Raw genomic sequence first — 19,908 nt, forward strand, 5'->3', positions numbered from 1 at the left:
TTTTAGTTGTTTACGTGAAAGCAGCGACAAAAGTTTACAGTTATTTACATTAAATATAGCTACGTCTATGTCCGTATACGCGTTTGTGCTCAGGGGCTATTGACAAGGTTTTGTGCTGGACGCTTGCGCTTGAGTGCTTACGTAAGCACAAATCAAGCACGCAGACGAAGTTCGGTAGTCCCTGTAGAGAAATAAATTAGTTTGCTGTTATTTCTGTTCTACTCGGCACGGAAATTTATTAGTAGCGTCTTTGCTTGATTTAATAAGCATCGAAGTAATTTAAAGTTGGTTGTGATTAGACATCGAGCGAACTCGATGCCTCCTGTTTGTGGTATAGGCCTTGATAATGTTTCACAAATGAAGAAGCCTACAGCTTAAGCCAACTCCGAATGCCAATGATTTTTTATGAGAAGCTTTTCCATGGCAGAAATACACTCGGAGGTTTGCCATTGCCTGCTGAGGCGCGACCGCTATCAGAAAAGTTAAATATTTACATTACAATATAAAATAATTCAATACCGGACAAAAAAACTGGTTTGCAATAAAGAAATTCTTTGGTTTCGGTAGAATGTAGTACGTCGATTTCGATGGCAGTCCCCGAAATTTTATACTTTATCACAAGTAAAAAAAAAACATCTGTAAAAAAATTTTAATTAATAGTGGATAAGACAATTTGGAGCAATTTTTCATCATAAATATCTTAAATCATATCATAAATATTTTCTTACGATTAAAAACGAATTAAAAAGTCGCTGAAATTTTGAATTTTTTCTAAAAATGTATGCTAATATTTTGCTAAGCTGCCTTTATTCAGTTAAAATTTGTTCACAAGTCCTAGCAGAGAATGTTAATGTAAATTTCTGTTATTACAGCGCCATAAGCATTTTACAGAAAATGTTAACATACGACTGTAAACTTACTTGCAATGCGATCGAGCGACATGAGCCGTCTATGACGATAAAACTACGACAAAAAAGATAAACATAAAGAGCAGGATAGAAATAGAGAAAACGATAAGGATAGAGAGAGGGATATACTCATAGATAGAGACCAAAAGACAAAGATAAATAGAGAGCTGGCTGCATTTCAACCGCTGGCGAGCACTAGGCATCTATATTACATATTTTAAAATGAAAAGCAAAGTTTCGTTTGAAAATTTTTTTGGACATACCTGTATGTAATAAATATTCTAATTTTTGACTTAAAGCGCATTCTTTTGGTATTTTAAATTCAATTTTCTTACCACGTGATGCTAAACTTTCATGCGGAATTCGAATTTAGCGCCCCACAGCTATCAAACGTGGCTAATCACTTCCCTGTGATGCACAAAAAAAAAATTGATAATGTTGCACAGTGTATTATATTTTTATAATAACAAACTATTGCCCTCTACCCACCCGGGAAACGCAGTCCGCATGACGGGCAGATCAGTCTTCTTTTGGCGTTGGTTGAAGAAAGGCAGGAGTTTGTCTATCGCCTGCTTAGCTACAGAAAAACTTGTCAACTTTGATTAGAGATATATTAATCGAACTATATCTCTACAAATTATATTTCTATTATACGATTTAATGAAATATATTAAAAGTGCTGGTATGAAAGTTAAATAATCATAGGAATGGTTTGTTGAAGGCGTAATTTCTTTTACATGGATTAAAAAGGGCTTAGAGTTCTTACTTAAAAAAAATGGGTTAAAAATAGACGCTGTGAGCTGTTGGACTTTAAATGTCATTCTTAGTTTTTTCCTGCCACCAGCAAGAATGACAAGATTGACGATCTCGCCTATTGTATGCGAGAAGGTCAAAAGCGAGTCCCAGCGAAATTCACTAAACTATCAAATATTAAAAATTGTTTTTGCAAAAACAGTCGTTTTGTTTTTATAAATATTTTCTGTGAAGTTTCTACAATTTTATCAAAATATATTTCAGCTTTCTTTTGCTGGTTTTAGAGAAGCAGAAGGTTTGTTAGTTTTGCAGAAATTGATAAAACTTCAACTAAGATAAGGACTGGCCAACCGTGAATCAGCAGTGCCCCCACAGGGGCCAGAGCCAATAATCGGAATCAGTTCCGCAGGAATCATGAACTGGATCAGCGATTATATAGGCAATCTACATAAAGAGTGATGGTCCGGTCTAGAACGCTGCAGAACTGCAAAGTGTTTTGTGACAAATCCGAACAGCAGACTGTCAAACTTTCTACTAAAACTTAGAAGGAAAGACATTCGGTTGATGGGCGGTACCATTACAGGACACAACCCATGGGGTCAGCATATGACCATTATTGGAATCATTGAGGACCCAGTATGCCTGTCATGCTTCGAGGAGGCGGATAGCACTGAGCACTTTCTCTGTGAGTGTCCTGCCTTTGTTAGAGCACGGCTACGAGTTTTGGGTTCCGATGTCATGAGAATGAGTAATATTCGTTCTCTAAAACTGGAGGATATTTACAGATTTGCCAAAGAATCTGGAAAATTCTCACAGCACTAACTATCTCTATCCCTTTTCTCCTCCCTCCTTGACTATCTACCCTCTTTCCAGAGCTTTAAATACGGGCTTTTTAGCCTGAGTGTTTTAGGAGCCACTAAATCTCCTGGTGCTCCTTGGCTCGACTTTTTCAAATTTCAATTTCAAGATAAGGATTTGTGGTTACTCAAATAGTTTTTTTTTTTGTTTTTGATACTTTCTTTGTTCAAAAAATTTATATTTTTATTTTAAGCCAAATTTTATGTGTTAAGTTCTTGCCAACAAATACTTAATGAAAAAAATCAAGCTAAATTCACTTTAAAAAAATCTAAACAATTAAAGTGAAATTTAGTAAGATAATTAATTAACTGGGTAAAAAAAACTATATATAAATATTTTTTAAGAACTCTGCAGTATTATAGCTTTGCTCTTTATTTTACTAATAACAGCTGTATTTTTTAAATTTATTTTCCATTTGTCGCAGTCTCTAAAATGTTTGATTGAGAATAGTTAAATGGCTAAATAGTTAAAATGGGTCATTATTGTTGTTGTACCACCAAAAATTAAATATAATTAGAAGACCACTACTTTTTATCTACAAAGTTTAAGCTCATCTGGAAGGTAAACTTGTTTCTAGGGATATTTTTGTTGGATGACCATAAACTGGATACTAAAACTGCAGAGCCCTACAAGGCCTGGAATGTGTATGTAGTTATATAATCCTTATGCATACACCCCTCCTTGATCAAGAAGTTCCCGGAATAACCGCCAGCTGACGCTCTAAGTCAACTGATTTCAGTTCTGTTCCTTTTGTTAGGCTGCCACGTCTGTGATTAATATTCCTATCAAAATTTTGTCACCATTGCTTGGCATTTGTAAAAGTTACGACGCCGTGAGTAAATCTACCTCTGCACGTGTTTTCGATTTTTTTATAGTTTTAAAAATTAATTAGAATTTGCAACAACGAGTTTGTATTGAATTTTGCGTTGCAAATGGATTGAATGGTGCGAGAATCCTATAAATGTTGGGAAGCTGCTTCGGTAAAGATACTCTAAAGAAAACATCCGTTTACGAGTGGCATGAACGCTTCAGAAGAGATCGTGAGTCCATCCAGCATGACAAACGTAGTGGCAGGTCGTCGACAATGAAAACTGATAAAAACATCAATAAAGTGAAAGAAAAGTTGAGCATAAAATTTAGCCATTAGAGAGCTGGCAGAGGTTGCTTATAGATCCGTTTAGGATTGTAGTGGATACAGGACATTAATTTTGAGTTTACGCCGTGATGTTGCAAAGTTGGTCGCAGAGCACTTGAATTTCATATAAAAAAGGACCACATTGATATCGCCAAAGACCTGATTTCCAAGGTTGAATCCGACACAAAATTCATCAAACGCATCACTAGTGGAGGCGAGATGTGGGTTTATGAGTATGACACGCAATGCAGACGTCAGGTGAGTGAGTGGAGAGCTCCGAATGAACCAAGAACAAAAGAAATTTACGTCGTTTTCAGCCAAAAAAGAAAGCGATGATCACGTTTTTTAGAAATTACAGTGGTATTCTCTGTACACGACGAATTTTTGCGAGAAGTTGAGGCAGTTAGGTAAGGTTAGGTTAGATTAACTCGGCTGGTATAAAACTATACATAGACCTTTTGGTCCCTAGCGATACTAGATGGAGACTTACTTTTATTAAGATTTAAAGTAGATATCACGTAGGATGTCAACGCTTTTAGCAAACCTAAGCAGCGCAGGAGGATCTATTTTTGAGATATCTTAGCGACCCTTAAACTGTGGGGCTTCCAGGCATTTCGAGCGCGTTTTTTGATAGTCCCGGATAAAGATATAAAGGTGCTCCAAAGTTTCCAAAATAAACAAGACTGAGCTAAAATAGAAACGACAGGAGCATTGTTCTGACAAATTCGAGTTTATTTATTCAAAATAGTCCCCTCTTGCTTCGATGCACTGTTTTGCGTAGTCTAAAAGCTTTTCCGAGGAGTGTTTCAGATCATCAACCGGAATGTCGTTCAGGATGTTGGTAAAAGCCTTTTAGATGGCCTTTACGGATGCAAAACATTCTCCTTTCATGATCAAATGCAATTCTCCGAATAGGTAGAAGTCACAGAAAGCCATATCAGGTAAATACGGTGAGTGATTGATGGTTAAAATGCGATTTCTAGTCAAAAAATCAGTCACAAGAGTGCCTCGATGAGATTTTGCATTATCATGGAATAAGCACCAGCTTTCTCCTTCGCGGTATTCAAGGCGAATTCGACGAATACGATGCTACAAACGTTTCAGAACGCCAAGATAGAAAATTGCATTGACGGTTTGGCCTGTTAGCAAGAACTCCATGTGGGCAATTCCCTTGGAATCGTAAAAATAAATGAGCATCGACTTGATTTTCGACTTCTCTAAACGCGAGTTTTTGGGTGGTGGCTCGTCTCGGGCCTTCCATTTGGCACTTTGACAGTTACAATGCTGTGAAGGAAGTTCTCGTCCTTTCTCGCCTCTTGAATGAGGTCTTTCAAATGTGATGTATTCTGAGCAATTTTTGGCCAAGATTTGACTTGTGCGGAATGAAACGTTAGCCCAAATGATCAGTTAAAATGCGATAAATCGATGTTTTGGAGATATTCAACTCCTATTTCATGAATTTCAACGATGATTTCGGTTCATTTTGATAAATTTACGAACAATTTTGATGGAGTTTTCGGTGATTACTGATTTTGAGCGGCCCGTATGTTCATTGTCATTTATGTCCTCACAACCATCTCTGAAACGTGTAAACCACTCATGAAGTCTGGCACGAGATAGAAAATCATCGCTATTTAAATGTTTCGGTAAACGTTTTGCCGATTATAAAACGAAATTTGACATGAGCTCTTTGTTCGAAGCTGATTTTTGTACCGATGACACAAACAATTTAAACTTTAGACGCAAAAACTTCGCTTTCACTGAAGCGAATGTCACCAAGCATTCACTGGAAGTCAGTTAGGGATGTAACTTTCAACGCGTTAACTCATTAAAAAGATGGCGCCATCAAAAACATTTTTATAAAGCCAGTCTTGTTTATTTTGGACTTCACCATTTATTATGACCTGTCTGCATAGCTCTGCTAGATCTCCAGCCTCTTTCCGAGAGCGTAAGTGCGAATTGAGTCCGTTTTTTTAAATTAGTTCTACACATGACTTTTGCAGTTTTGCATGTGGTCAGATAAGTTCACCTAACTTCCGCCTGCTTTTTCATGCATTCGCCCATTTCATTGTATATTTATTCAGTGCTTTTTGAATATCGTTCTCTGGTTCAAAAGGCTGTTAACCTACAGCACTTTTAGTTATCTCATCTATTCTTTCGTTTCCTATAATGCCTTCGTATAACCCGGTACTGGATAGATGTGTGTGTTTGCGGCTAGCCTTTCTTTGGCTTCCCGGCTTCATTGGACATTTTTTCCGCTTAGAAAATACTGCTCTGGTCCAGCAGCTTAATTGGCTGCCTTATCGCTAGTAAATACCCGCTTCCACTCCTTCTAAAGTTTTAGAACGGTCTGTGTAAATATGAAAAGTCCTACGGCCAGGCTTCATGCCTTTGGGCCAACCATCCACTTCAATTGCATTATGAAACATTCTCTCGCATCTCAAGCGCGAACTAATGTAGTCTATGCAACCTGCGCGCCTCTTTCCTATTGAGCTATGACCGAAGGTTCCGTAAGTAATTACTCCAGCAGCCACTAATCTTCTTGCTGATTTTGCCGCAACATTTTCTGCCTATTGACTTTATAGATGGTGTGCTAAGTATCATTTCTAGTGCCGCCATAGGAGTGCTTGCCATTGCTCCTGTTATGCAAAGGGCAGCGAGTCGCTGAATCCTTTGCAATGGCATTAAATATGCTAACTTTCTTGTGGCAGTCCCCCATACCAAGGCCCTATAGCGCAATATTGGTCTGACTATTGCCATGGCGGCCGCCGTAGCCGAATGGGTTGGTGCGTGATTACCATTCGGAATTCACAGAGAGGTCGTTGGTTCGAATCTCGGTGAAAGCAAAATTAATAAAAAAAAAACATTTTTCTCGCCCCTCGGCAGGCAATGGCAAACCTTCGAGTGGCCCCGATAGACCGCAAGTAACGTCCAGCATTCTTTTGCATGCATACAGCGCATTACTAGCCTTTTTCACCCTTTCTTCAACATTGTGCTGTTACAGTAATTTCTTTCCAGTATTACTCCAAGGTACTTTGCATGATCTTTGAGATGTAATTTGTTGTTGCCCAGCTTTGCGAGGTTCCACGTTGGATACTTTCTAGTAAAAGACAGGTCGGACAGTTAATAAGGACTATTATTTGGGCGTTATGAGGGGCTTACGTGAAGCAATTCGCCAACAAAGTAAGGATTTGTGGGAAAAAAACTCATGGATTTTGCGCCATTATAATGCAGCGTCGCACAGTGCCATTAGTATCTGTGAACTCTGGTCCAAGAACAAAACGAATGCCATCGATTTCACCTGATATGGCTCCCTGCCATGGCATTGCTGTTCGAGTCGAGTCAGAAAACAACTACTGGGAACGCGTTGTAACAGTCGACAGGAAGTAATAGAAAAATCGAAGACGGCTCTGATCGCGGCATCGAAAATGGAGTTCCAGAAATGTTTCGAGCGCTGAATCGAACGCTGGCATAAGTGCATTGCAGTTGATGGGGAGTATTTTGAGGGTGCTAATATCACTTTTGAGGAATAAAATCGTATTTTCAAAATATAAAATAATATTTAATATCTGAAATATTCCGGGAACTTTTTACTCAAGTTGGTATGTTTGTATGTCCGTGCTACTTGTATTTATGTTCCCATGCTGCCCATCTTTTGTAAATAAGGTTTGCATTGAGGCTGAACCCGCAGCATGTTGCTCTCTGCTGGGCTGCCACAAGAGCGATGGATGCCGGCGAACTAGAAACAATAGGATTTAATACAATCTTGCCAAGCTATTGGCGCTGCAGCCGCAAGCAACTAAAAAGATAACAACAAACTAGTAAAGTGCACGGCACAGAGTGAACAGATAAAATCAGAAAGTAAAGTGATGGCTGCGAGTTGAGGAGAGCGAAGAGTTATGGCTGGACGGTAGAAAACCAAACAGGCTTTGATTACATTGGCTAGTGTTAAATTTGTGAAATTTATATGCATATATATGTAAGTGTATGTATGTATGTCTGGAAAATATGATGAAGTCGAGTATTAGGAAAATGTAATAAATAAAACTGGCTTAATGGCAACAACAACTCAAAAAACAATAACTGCGTGTAATAAGTTGAGGAAGCTGCGAGGCCAAGGCACTTCATACAAAGTAATTGTTTATAAGTTGTCGTAATAGTTTGTTTTTGTTTGTTGTTGTTGTTTTGTTAACGCAATTCTGTTGTTCTTAAAAATGTTTTGTTTTGCTCGCCAGCGCATCCGAAGTGGAATCAAGCTTCCTGTTTGTTAACTTGTGGTGGGAAATTTTTGAGTGTAGCTTACGAAAATTTCAGCATCTACAAGGCACCACCGACACTGTTAAGCACAAGTCGTGCGCGGAAGAGGGAGTGGAAAATTTGTATAGTTTTATTTCAGATTTGTGCTGATGCAGAGATTATCTTTAAATTACTTCCTAACGTCTCATGAATGCCGTGAAAAATATAATAGGAAAAAATAAATAAATACTGCGCACACTTTTGTGAGGTGTTGGGCCGAGCTCCGCCTCCTATTTGTGTCTGCGCAGAGCTGAACTCCCCTCGATGGGGGACAAGGTGAAGTACCTACGTCTAATCCCTGACAGTAAGCTAACGTGGAAGCCCAACATTCAGGAGAGAGTAAGGAAGTCAACAATCGCCTTGTATGGATGCAAGGGCGCAATTGGCAAAGGATGGGGCCTCGCGCCTAGAATTGTATTTTGGCTCTATAATACCATAATAAAGCCATTCTTGTTATATGGAGGCGTTGCCTGGTGCAACTCACTGGAGAGGATGACATCTCATCAAAAGCTAGAGAGAGAGAGTTCAAAGGTCTGCACTCATTGGAATCAGTGGGGCGCTTCGAATTACTCCTACTCTAGCGCTTAATGTAATGCCGATGTGCTGGATAGACATCGTAGGCAGAACTGCAGCTGCACGTACCGCAATCAGACTGAGGGGCTTGGGCTACAAGCTCAATCTCACATATGGGCACTCAAGCATCCTCAGAAACCTGAGTTCATCCCCCCGTCGACGGATCAGTGTGTGCCCTCGCTTAGTCCAAGCGGAACTTTCTCCTCCCATATTCCATCAAGGGAGGAGTGGACTGGGGCAACACTTGGGGATAGGGCCTGGTTAACTTTTTCACGGATGGCTCGAAGTTGGACGGTAGGGTTGGAGGAGGAGTATTCTGCAAAGAGCTCCCCATCAAACTCACATTAAGGTTACTGAATCACTGAAGTATCCACATTTGGATAGAAGATGTTCGAGGGATATTCCGAAGATGAGAAAATCTCATCTCTCAAATTTCTGGGGGATCCTCGCCGGACACTATCCGCGGGGTATACATGCCGTGAGACTCGGAATTACTTGGAGTCCTTTTTGCGTCATCTGTATGGAGGATGAGGTGAAATCATCTCAGCAGCTGCCCAGCTCTCGCGGGACTAAGATTCAAGCATCTTGGTTCTCACTTCTTTTCTGCGTCTGCTGATATAGCAGGTGTTGATATCAAAAATCTGATGAACTTCATCAGCAGCTAAAGAGGCTAACAAAACCGCATATTAGTCACCGTTCATAGTTCACAAATACTCGACCCTCCCCACCTCTCTCCTTTTTGTCCTATCGTTTTTTCCTCTCTTTTGCCCCTCTTGCAATGGTATCACAAAGGATGAACCAAACTTATTTCGTGCACAATCTCTGGGCAACCATTACTACCTAACCTAGCTTTGTTGTTGTTCCACAAATGGAGGGACCTACAGTTTTAACCCGACTCCGAACGGCAGATTGGGTCTTATGAGGGGATTTTTCATGGCAAAAATACACTAGGAGGTTTGCCGTTGCCTACCCACGGTAGGGTGGTCCAAAAAACTCAAGTTTTTTTTTAGAGACCTACGGACCCTCTCATTTTGTTACATCTAATAAAATAATAATCTATGCAAAATCTTAGCACCCTAGAACATATAGAAGGCAGTGCTCAACAACGTTTAGTTTTCATAAATTTCTATAAAAAACTCATACTTTCGGGTAATTAACGCCTTTTTTTGTTTCAGGTTTGAACTATATTTCAATCAAAATGACTGCTCTTAAGACGCGTCAGGCGGACAGTGTTTACTTAATTGGTGTTAAGGACTTAGAACCTTTAACAAAGAAGAACCAACTTCCTACAACAAAAGAAGTTTTGTTAAGATTTCACTTTTTTTTAAGTGAAAAAAATCTGTCAGGAACGCTAGTCATAGCACAATTGAAGAATTGAATGAAGTTTGGAGCAAAGCCCTAATCCCGACTAAATATACCAAGGATTCGATTGAAAAACTTGAGTGTGTGCATTCACAGTGGCTACTTTTAAAGAAAAATAAAGGCAGAAAAACAGAAAAACAAAGAACAAACGAGCAATCATTTGTAGACAAAATTGAAAAGCTTTTTGACATTGCCCATTCAGATGCTCTAATTCTCATGAAAATACAACAAGACAAAGATTTTTTAGTTGACCAAAGAACTGAGAGAAAAATGATCATTTCATCTCAAGACAAAGAGTATACTACAAAACAAGAAAGAGCACTAGAAAGATTTGAAAAAGAAGAGAAGAGAAGAGAAAAGTCGGTTTCTGCTGCAAAATCCACGTCTTCTTCTATTAATCCACCCAATGATGACTTTAATGATAGTTCAAGTGCCAAAAGCATTTCTGAAAGTGGTTCTGATGATGAATTATATCAACCTTCGTCCAAAAAAGATTTAGAAAAAGATTTAGGTGGCAAGAGCGAAGATGTTTCTGAACGAAAGGCTAAGAAGAGCCTTTTTGACATGAATGTGGTAGGGGCTTTAGAGAGGAATAAAGTTTCCGATCGTGAAGCTGTAAGGCTTATCATTCCTATTGCCGCCGCACTTGGCCATGATCCTGCGGCATTGCCGCTTTCAAGAAGTTCTATAAAAAGAAAACGAGAAGCAGCAAGGCAGAATTTTTCAACAGAGATGAAATCAAACTTAGACATCAAAGAACCAGTTGTTGTTCATTGGGACAGCAAAATCTTGCCCGACATTTTAGGTTCACAAAAAGTAGATAGACTACCAGTGCTAGTTTCCTATGCTGGTGGAAATGAGAAACTACTGGGGGTGCCAAAATTGGCTAGTGCAACAGGTTCGAAAACTGGAGATGCAGTACTTAAAACTCTTAAAACATGGAATCTTGATGATAAAATCATTGGTATGGGATTTGACACAACAGCCGTCAACACTGGTGTCAAGAGTGGTGCATGCACTTTCATTGAAAATACGCTGAACAAAGAACTTCTATGGTTACCGTGTCGCCATCACATAATGGAAATCATTTTGAGCAAAGTACTTACATTATGTTTGGGACCTTCAAGCTCTCCTGAAATTCCCATATTTAAAAGGTTAAAGGAATCATGGAATGCAGTTGATCGATCAGATTACACACCATTAAATTTTTCCCCTGGAGAAGCTGAGTTAAAAAACAGTGCCATCGAATCCCTGATACATCATCTTAGTAAGAAAGACCAGCCTCGAGATGACTACCTCGAACTTATTGAACTGACACTGTTGGTGTTGGGACAAACAATAGAAAAAATTCACTGGAGAGCACCTGGGCCTATACACCACGCTCGGTGGATGGCTAAGCTTATTTATGCATATAAATTGTACCTTTTCCAAGGTCAGGGAGTTTACCATCTCACAAACAAGGAGAAAGAAAACTTGGACAGATTTGTCCGTTTCGGAGCACTTTTGTACGTGAAAAACTCGGTTGAGCTCCAATCAGCGCCAATGCAGCTTTCAACGACCTAATGTTTTGGAAAGAGGCTAGGAAATACAGCGCAATTGATGGAGAGATAGCTAAAACCATCAAAAAAGCGTTCCAGCAACATTTGTGGTATCTATCCGACGAACTAATCGGATTATCACTTTTTTCCACGAAAGTGAGCCTTGAAAACAAAGTGAGCATCGTGAATAAAATGTCTGTCCCTGCACCGCCCAGGATGATTAGAGGAAATGCCAATTTATTAAGTGATGAATGTGAATTGGCAGATTTCGCTAATAGTAGAACAATGATGTTATTTACTAAGCTAAACATTAAGCAAGGCTTTTTGAACAAGCACCGAAGTGAATGGGAACAGACGCCAGAATTCAAAGAGGCAAAAAATACTGTAAATAAAATCAAAGTGGTCAATGACATCGCAGAAAGAGGTGTTAAACTATTTCAAGATTTTAACAAACTCATAACAAATGATGAGGAGGAAAAACAGCTGTTGCTGCAGATTGTAGAGGCTAATCGGAAACAATTTCCGACTGAACCAACGAAGAAGGTCGTTCTAGAAAGCCTACAGAAACCATCCACTTCTAAAGAAAAAATGTAAAAACTTGCATTTTTATTATGGTCTTCACCATAAAATGTACATATTTTTAATATGATATATAATGTAAAATAACCAAATAAATTTAAGTTTTTGTATTCTAACATGTCTTGTCATTTTTTTCAAAAATTGTAAAAAAAACTCCCATTTTATTTTTTAAACAGCGTTGAGCACTGCCTTCCAAGTGACTTATGACCTTGAAAATTTAGCTCTTTACTTCTTATATCAAATAGAAAAGAATTGGGGGGTCCCTTGGCTTTTACATCCAACTTGAGTTTTTACCATAGGATCTTGGACCACCCTAACCCACGGGCGAGTGCTTCTGGAAAAAACCTTCTCTTCATTTTGGCTACGGCGGCCACCAAAGAATGTCATGTAGTGGTACATAATCGCTGCTTTCAATTCACCACATCTCTGCTCGCTAAGCGAAAAATTTGTGTGTAAAAGCAACAACAATTTAGCTGCTTAGCGCACAAGCGACATGCTTAGCTCAGTGCTTCCAAGTTAAGGTATGATATCTGAGAAGAGCAGATTTATCTACTCTTTTTGGATCTCTAACCGGGATTCTACCCAAGGCTGTTAGATTGTTAGTTTTGGCCAATCAGCTGTGTTGAAAAAAAATTGTGCGAGCTTCTTCTGCTGCCATACTATCGAGTATTCGACAGCCGAATTCCGTCCGCTCATTTCACACGTATGCACATACTCGTCCGATGACTTGTGTCGACCTTTTTTCGTACATTACTAACACAATCTTAGTTTTTTCATAAACAAACCGAGTACAGTTCTTTTAGGTCATAAAGCAAAAATTATCATACAAAAGAAAAATTTCAAAATTCTGCAAATAATTACAGGGTCCGGCATTAGAAGTATAACCAATTATAAAGGCCATAAATTTAGTTTTAAATTCAAAGAAAAAAAATGTCTGAAAATAATACAAAATTAACAATTAATTTATTTTTCCTCGATATGACCACCTTTCCCCTTGAGTATGGTCTTGAGACGGTCCAGAAATGAATCGCAAGCTGCCCGAATGTGACTTGCAGGTATTTTGGCCCCCACGGACAATGGCTTTTCCAGCGTCTCGAGACTTGTGAATCGTTTAGTTCAGACTTTGCTCTCTAAAATGGTTCAAAGAGAATAATCCATCGGATTCCCATCTGGTGAATGTGCGAGCCGTTGTGTGGATGTTATAAAGTTCTAAACGTTGTTTTTTACCCATTCTTGGTTCACTCGAGCTTTGTGAGACGGTGCCGAGTCCTGTTGAAACATCCATGGTCTGCGACCGAAATGTTTGTCTGCCCACGGCTTCAAAGCGACCTCCAGAATAATTTCCCGATAATATTTCGCATTTACCTTGACGCCCGGCTCGATGAAAACGATTGGAGAGATTGGTGGCGGGTACTACCTTCTGGTGGTCAATCGATGACTCAAATTCTTGCATGAACGGTCGGTCAACTATTCGTTTTGGGAATTTACGAATTGCTCAATTTGAACAATTTTCTCGTCAGAGAACACAATTTTCGGAAATTGACCGCTTTCGGCCAAGCGAAACAACTCCTTTGCTCACTCAAGTCTGACTTGTTGCTGCTTTGGTGTGAGATCATGTGCCTTTTGGATTTTGTAAGGCTTGGCTTTGAGATCATATTTCAGTATGCGGCGGATGCTACGGTCAGATATTTTCAAAACTTTCGCCATTCGATTGGCGCTTTCTCGGGGATTTCGCTCAAGTCGCTTCTTCACTTTTTGAACCATTTCACGTGACGTTGCAGTCTTTTGATGCCCGTGCATCAGTTGCGCGAGCTGTCTGGAGTTGGTGACACTTCGAATGCCGGACCCTGTAATTGAGCGATATTAAGTTCACCTACCTGATAAACTTAAATGTATGCCGCGCGCTTTTAAGAGGCAAACGCTTAACTGCTAGAATAGCATAAGGACATTCAACTAAGGACCTTATGGGTAATCTAACAGCAGACGAGAGGAATATCGCAACTCTTACCCTGACGCGCGCGCTTTCTGCCCATTGTTGCATATAACAATTTTCTGTCTGAATTTGCAAATTTTATTTTTTGCGTGGAAAAATTTTGTGGTTTTCATTGGATTTGCTGTACATTTTTTTATCTACTACATTACTTTATTGCAAGTATAATAAATTTCTTGTTGGTGAGTGGCGTGGAAAGTTAACGGAAATTTGTGGAAAGCTACGCATAGAAAGTAAATAAATACCAGAACTAAAAAAACAAGAACTGGCAAACAACTTTGAAGCCACTTTAAAGATACTCAAAACGCTGTGCTGCCGCTACATTGCGTACTTTTAAGCGCGCCATGAACTTTAAGCACCCGAAATAATGGCGCTGAAAACCATAGTAACTTCTGCTGTTGGCAGCTTTCCGCCATAGTGAATTGTATAATAACTTTTGGTTAATTTTTTATTTATTATTATTGTTTTTATATTATTATTCTTGTTGACGACAGGTACGGGGATTTCTGGCTGTTATTCACACATTTGAATGGTGAAAATGTGGGTGTGTATGTGTGTTTGAGCTCTGCAAACGACATCGCAATCTGTTTAACAACATTGCACGTAAAATATAAGGCCATTTGTGAAAATTTGATATTTATCACAAATTCGTTTTTTTTGTTTTTTTTTATTGTTAATTCACAAGCGCGTGGCAATCGCTGAATGCTTAATGCGCGTAGCAGCGACAATAGTAATAGCAGTGCATGCATAAAAAACAATTGAGGTAAATGCTTAATATTAGCATTAATGGTAATGGTAATTACTGCGCCGATAAGTATGCAGTTTAATTGAAGGTACTTGCACTGCTGCGATGGTGAGAAAATCGTTGCGATGTGGCGGAAGTTCAAGGGTAAAATGGCGCAGGCGATTACAAAAACAACAATCACATTGAGGAGAAGGCAGTGCGTAACATTTGGGTCTTACTTCTTCTAAGACGAATGTGTTCGTGTTGCGCTATGTGTTTTAAAATATGTTTGGTAATATTTTATTATTTGGAGCGTGCAAGAGACGACGATGCAAAAATTAAGAAAAAATTATAAATTTATTAGGTACATTTTTTTCATCAATAATATATTAGCAGCCTTTTGAGAAATACATTATTTTCTCGGTCGATGGTTGGAGTGTTCGATATGTCGTTAAGTATCGATCAAACAATTTAAGGCTCGTTGGCAAGGTGACATTTCACAGGAAAACAATTCTTGTGCTGTTTTTCGTTTGTTCCATTCAGTTGTGAGTTACAGGGTGTTAGCAATGGAAGTCAGCGAAGAGAAAATTCGGTACATTTTACAGTTTTTCTTTGATAAAGGTGAAAATGTTAGCAGGGCCGCTGAAATTGTGAATGGTGTTTTTGGCGCCGAGACTGTAACAGCTAATTAGGGGCAATTTCGTTTTCGTCGATTCCGTTCAAGCATTTTTGATGTTAAGGGGTATATACAGCTAGAACTTTCAAAAAATCGATTTTTTTTAGTTTTATTTTCTTAAAACTTTCGTTGTTATTTTGGGCGTTCCCGCCCAAGCATCTTTTCAATAAATCGCCGGACGCTAAAGGCTCGTACACTGGTTTTATGAGATTTATAACTTGTTCGTCAAACGTTACTGGGTGTTCATCAGTGCTCTCTTGATTTTCCGCTTTGAGCTGTTGATACTTGCACCAAGAATCTGAGCAGTAAGAGTGCTGAGGGTTTTTAACATAATCTTATTAGTCAATTGCAACGGTTAAGGTTTTGGTAGCTCAGCGCCTCCAATTGTTTTTTCACTTTTGCGTACTCGGTAAGAGTTTTATTTACACGTTGAAGTGCTCGGTACATTCTTTTCTTCACATGCAATACACATTCTTGCTTTTGAACTTCTGGATCGCCACCGTAAGGTTTATTATCTATCAAATTTTTATGGGTTTTACATAACATCATAACGCTGCAGAGAACGCTTGAACATTTCCGAAATCCCGTTAACCTCCATTTTACCACTACTGCCCTCGAGGTTTGCTGTGCATTCATCTTTGTGATCATCGTATAAACTCTCGGCTTCGATGGGATTTTTCGTTGCTAAATACTGGCATCCTTTACATATGCTTGACTTAAATGTGACGTCAACAATTTTATTAGAAAATTTTCCTATCAAAAAGCTCTCTTAGCCCTCGAACCATCTCCTGAAACAGTCAAGTGATTCTCTGGCAAACCTTCTGACACGTTCTTTTCGTTTTCTTCCTTTATTGCTTTTTTAAGCACAACATCAGTAACAGATTTGACAGCGACACTTATTTGCTGTATCACTTGATAATAGAGAGACTTATGAAAAATATTTAAGTCCATCATCGAGCAAAAAAGATTAATTCCAGCGCGACCGATGCCAAGCAATCTCATTACATAAGTGAATCGTCGGTTAATTTCATACGCATTTTTTATAATTGGACACCAATCAATAAGATATTCTCGGCACGAATACTTCACACAGTCTGTGGTGGACCATCAGGAGCTTCATCAACAATTCTCCTCCAATTCAGTATCTCTCTTGTCTCATTTCTTCAATTATGAACGTTCATCGCTTTTAAGTCTGCTGCGACATCATCAAGCCATCTCTTTCTTGGTCGGCCTCTCTTTGGACGCAAAGTAAACACCCTTGTTTGGATTCTTTCGATGGGCATTCCTATGATGTTTCCACCAATATATTTTCACCACCAATCAGGGTTTCAATTTCGTTGTTGCAACGGATGCGATACGTGTCGTTTTCAAGCCGAACAGGATCGTAGCTCTGGGATATTTATGCCTTGTAAATTTTGCGGCTCGCTGACTACATCATGGAATTCGCGATTTCGGACAACTTTAAGCTTTTGTACTTGCTTGAAAGGAAGCTACACCCAACTTTCTAGTTTGCAGTTCACAATAAATTCTCTTATTAAAGCTTGCGGATTTAAATTCGGGTATTTTGAGTTTGGGGATTCCGTGTTTCGGAATAGTTTTCAAACTGAGGATTTTGCGTGTGGGGAGTAAATTTCTGGGAATTTTAAGTCTCTTCCGTAAGCTACGAACACTGAAAGGACTAACCTTGAATTAAAAGCCGTAGTGACTAGCTGTGGTTACGAAAGGCAACATCGATGATCTGCTGTGTACTTCTGTTTTGGCGCATGACAGATCACTTTCTCTGCCGCTGTTCGGCTTTCGCCACACTTCGGTGCTACATTTTTGGTTTGCAAATGCTGAGAGTGGAACAGTTACATTTTCTTTCTCACGACTAACAGTTAAGATTAAAAAAAAATCGGGTAAATTTGGAGATAACTAATGAATTTCCACTTCACCTGTAACTCCCTATGCTCTAAATTCGCTGTCTTGGCCAAGAGCAAGAAATATTGGAGAAATTTGAAATATTAAAGAAAATGGTTCAGTCATTCGAAGCTCCATTCCTTCAACTTGTCATGCTATTTTTCTGACTATTTTTAGTTCACCCGAATTCGACAAGTTTAGCAAAAATTGTGTTTCCCGCTAGTCGCGTTTTGAGGCAGTTTCTTTTCTATTTACATTACAAGAGACCCAAAATGGCCGAGTTGGCTACTGAAAAGGTCCAACCTGCTCGTAGGCAAGTGCGGCAATTGGTTTTAGAAAGCAGAGAATGTCGAATACTTCCAAAATTTAGATGGATATTTCGGTTAAGTGCCCGATAAAAGTGAAAATAAATGCTAAGTTGGCTCACCCAAGCGGAATTTTCTTTATGGAAGACCTTTTCGGTAAGAAAAAATGTATTTCATAATATTACTAGGTATTCTAGATGCATCAAATTCTGTTTAAATTGCAATTCAAAGTGGTGTATAAAAACCAGCTTTGCCTAGCATTTAAGCGATTACGGTGGCAGCAAATTTATTTGAAAGTATATATAATGCACATGTATGTGATAATCATGCGATTTATGAAATTTTCACACGTGCACACACCCACTTTGACGCATTACACCTCGAATTTGCCTTAAATGAAATTAAAAATTAAATACAAAAACCATTCAGCAGCTGACAGCTGACATAAAAAAGTAGTCAAACTAAAATAAATACTTTGCGGTCAATTAAAAGCGCAACCGAGCATTACTTTTGCACTGCACTCCATGCCAAACCAACTCCACTTCAACTCACCACCGCATCGTCATCGTCATCACATCAAAGCAATCCAAAATGGATTAATTTGATTCTTGCGGCTTTTTGCTGATGTGTGGATTGCATTTGTTGGCGCTTTGCTTGTTGTTGTTGTTGTTGTTGTTGTTGTTAGCGTTGTTATTACATTCGCGTTTGTATGTGTTTGTTAATTAAAATTTTATAAAAAATTCGTCGAAAAAATGCAACACTCATATCATCCACCAGATTTACTTACCTGCAATACGCTACGCCTCTTCGCTGCGCTCTCGCATGCATCGAGTGCTCTGCTATAGGCTTCATTGTGTGTTTTTGGTAGGCTTTCGCTACTTTTGCTTTTGTAAGGTTTGTTTATCTTATTGTTGTGGCTGGTGCTCTCCTTGCTGTTGACTTTTCTGTTGATTTTATTGCTGTTATTGCTGCACTCTGCTGCCTTCGATTCTGCATATTGAGTTGTTGTTATTGCAAATATCAGTAGTATTTCGAACCAACAAGTTAAAATGAAATTGCAGAAAATACTCAGCGTTCGGCGAACGTTATTCAATACGCCGTTGGCCATTTTGTTGGTATATTGAGAGCGCTGATTTTTCGGCCCCACTCCTTTTGAAATTTCTCTCACATCAAATAGGTCAATTCGTTCAGTTAGCGTTTATTTTGTTTTTTAGCTATTTTTCATTTGTAAATTTTGTTTTAAATAGCGAATTTTTTTTGGTATTTAAGAATTTTGATGACATTTTTTTCGAAAAAAATGAAAATGAAAGAAAAGTGTAGTAAAAATATCACATTTAAAATTCTATGATGCCATATATTCGTATGTTGAATATTCATGTCGCATAGTTTTTCTTGTCTGAACACCAAAAAAAAAAGTCGCTTGGGAAAATGTTTGTGCATAAAGTTTTTTGGAAGTTTGCCCAAACAACAAAAATTAATAAAAAAAACCATCTGGAAAACCTGTTTCGCAATTGTTAAGTTTACTGAAGTTGAATGAAATCACTCGAGGTATACAGCTGCTTGTCAAATAAGTGAGGCCAAGAGTATATTTTTTATTTTGTACGTCCTTAAGAGGTTTTATACTGTAATTACTCCCGAGGTAAACTTAACTCAAGTTTCGTAAGAACTTTGAGATGTTTACTCAAGCTGCCAAATCGGCTTACGTATACAGTCTCATGCCAAATAAATACGAGCACACAGTTTTTACATGTGTTTTTTCATATACATATAGATATATATTTTTTTTGGGTGTTTGGCCGAGCTCCTGCTTCTATTTCTAGTGTGCGTCTTGATGTTGTTCCACAAATGGCGGAACCTACAGTGTTAAGCCGACTCTGAACGAATTATGCTTTTTGTTTTTGTTTTGGTTTTTACGTGGAGATAAAGGCAGACATACACTCAAGGGTTTGTCATTGCCTGCCGAGGGGCGACCGAACTTAGAAATTGTGAAAAAAAATGTTTCTATCATTTGGTGTTTCATGTCCGATATTTACTCCGATAGCCAAGCGGCAATAAGGGCCCTCGGGTCTATGACGGTGCATTCGGAATTGGTCTAGGAATGCTTGACCTCACTTTCGACTGCGTCCGAATTCTTTGACATCAGCCTCATCTGGGTTCCCGGTCACAGCGACATTGCGGGAAACTGTGAGGCGGATGAGCTGGCCAGACAAGCGACATGTGAGGTGATTTCCCCGCGAAGGGAGAAAATTGGAATCCCCCTGACTACCTGCGGTCTGCTCCTGGAAAGATGGGCATCGCGCAAACTCAGCGAG

General features: G+C 38.9%; 1 protein-coding gene across 5 annotated transcripts in view; it reads right to left on the minus strand.

Annotated features, from left to right (window-relative positions):
* The window catches only part of LOC129246841 (protein cappuccino), a 173,226-nt gene extending 154,333 nt beyond the window's left edge, over positions 1–18,893 (minus strand). For all 5 annotated transcript variants that reach the window (XM_054885500.1, XM_054885499.1, XM_054885498.1 and 2 more), the window contains exon 1: positions 18,384–18,893. In XM_054885500.1, the coding sequence (XP_054741475.1) occupies positions 18,384–18,704 (321 nt within the window). In that variant the 5' untranslated portion in view covers positions 18,705–18,893. The remainder of the gene's footprint in view (positions 1–18,383) is intronic.
* Between the last annotated feature and the right edge of the window lie 1,015 nt (positions 18,894–19,908).

The sequence above is a fragment of the Anastrepha obliqua genome, chromosome 5 (genome assembly GCF_027943255.1).
Source record: "Anastrepha obliqua isolate idAnaObli1 chromosome 5, idAnaObli1_1.0, whole genome shotgun sequence".
In the NCBI taxonomy this organism is placed as follows: domain Eukaryota; kingdom Metazoa; phylum Arthropoda; class Insecta; order Diptera; family Tephritidae; genus Anastrepha; species Anastrepha obliqua.